Source organism: Penaeus monodon, chromosome 22, assembly GCF_015228065.2.
Source record: "Penaeus monodon isolate SGIC_2016 chromosome 22, NSTDA_Pmon_1, whole genome shotgun sequence".
Lineage (NCBI taxonomy): Eukaryota > Metazoa > Arthropoda > Malacostraca > Decapoda > Penaeidae > Penaeus > Penaeus monodon.
This window is the reverse complement of record NC_051407.1, coordinates 775,618-776,133: the sequence shown is the minus strand read 5'-3', so window position 1 is coordinate 776,133 and position 516 is coordinate 775,618. Positions and strand designations below refer to the sequence as shown.

The following is a 516-nucleotide window of genomic DNA, read 5'->3' as shown; positions in this document are numbered from 1 at the left end:
GTCTTGTACAGCACATTACAAAACAATAAAGTACCACCTTCCCTCCCAAAATAAAATCTCTTTTACATATTAAAGAAAATATCAAACCAAAATAACAATAACATGTAAAACTGAAAAAAGACAATACCTCAGGTTGTGAAAAATAATCCTCAGTAATGCCCAACTCATTGTTAATCTCTGCCTCTTCTTCAGCTAACTCTGAATCAGTTCCTGGGCTCCTGTGAACAAAAGTTATTATAATAGTATTAGTCTGCCAACAAAAACTTGTTGGCCAACATAAGATTCATGCCAATCATGACAGAGCACAATGAAAAAAGATAAGAAAACAATTCCTCTAATAAGAAACATCATTCCTAACATTCTCTTTATTACAGAAATAAAATAAAGTTAACCCACTAACGACAGGTGTCACACATGTGTGACGCCCGAAAAAGGACTCATTTCCAGGTGTCTCATATGTGTGATGCTGTTCTTCCGGCCCGTCTGCCGGGTGTGTCACCCGTGAGACACAATGTA

General features: G+C 36.8%; 1 protein-coding gene across 1 annotated transcript in view; it reads right to left on the bottom strand.

Moving 5' to 3' along the window:
• The window catches only part of LOC119586800 (differentially expressed in FDCP 8 homolog A-like), a gene marked incomplete in the record, with an annotated part of 25,665 nt that overhangs the window by 17,323 nt on the left and 7,826 nt on the right, over positions 1–516 (bottom strand). The window contains 1 exon segment of the mRNA XM_037935524.1: positions 128–218. Coding sequence (XP_037791452.1) covers positions 128–218 — 91 coding nt within the window.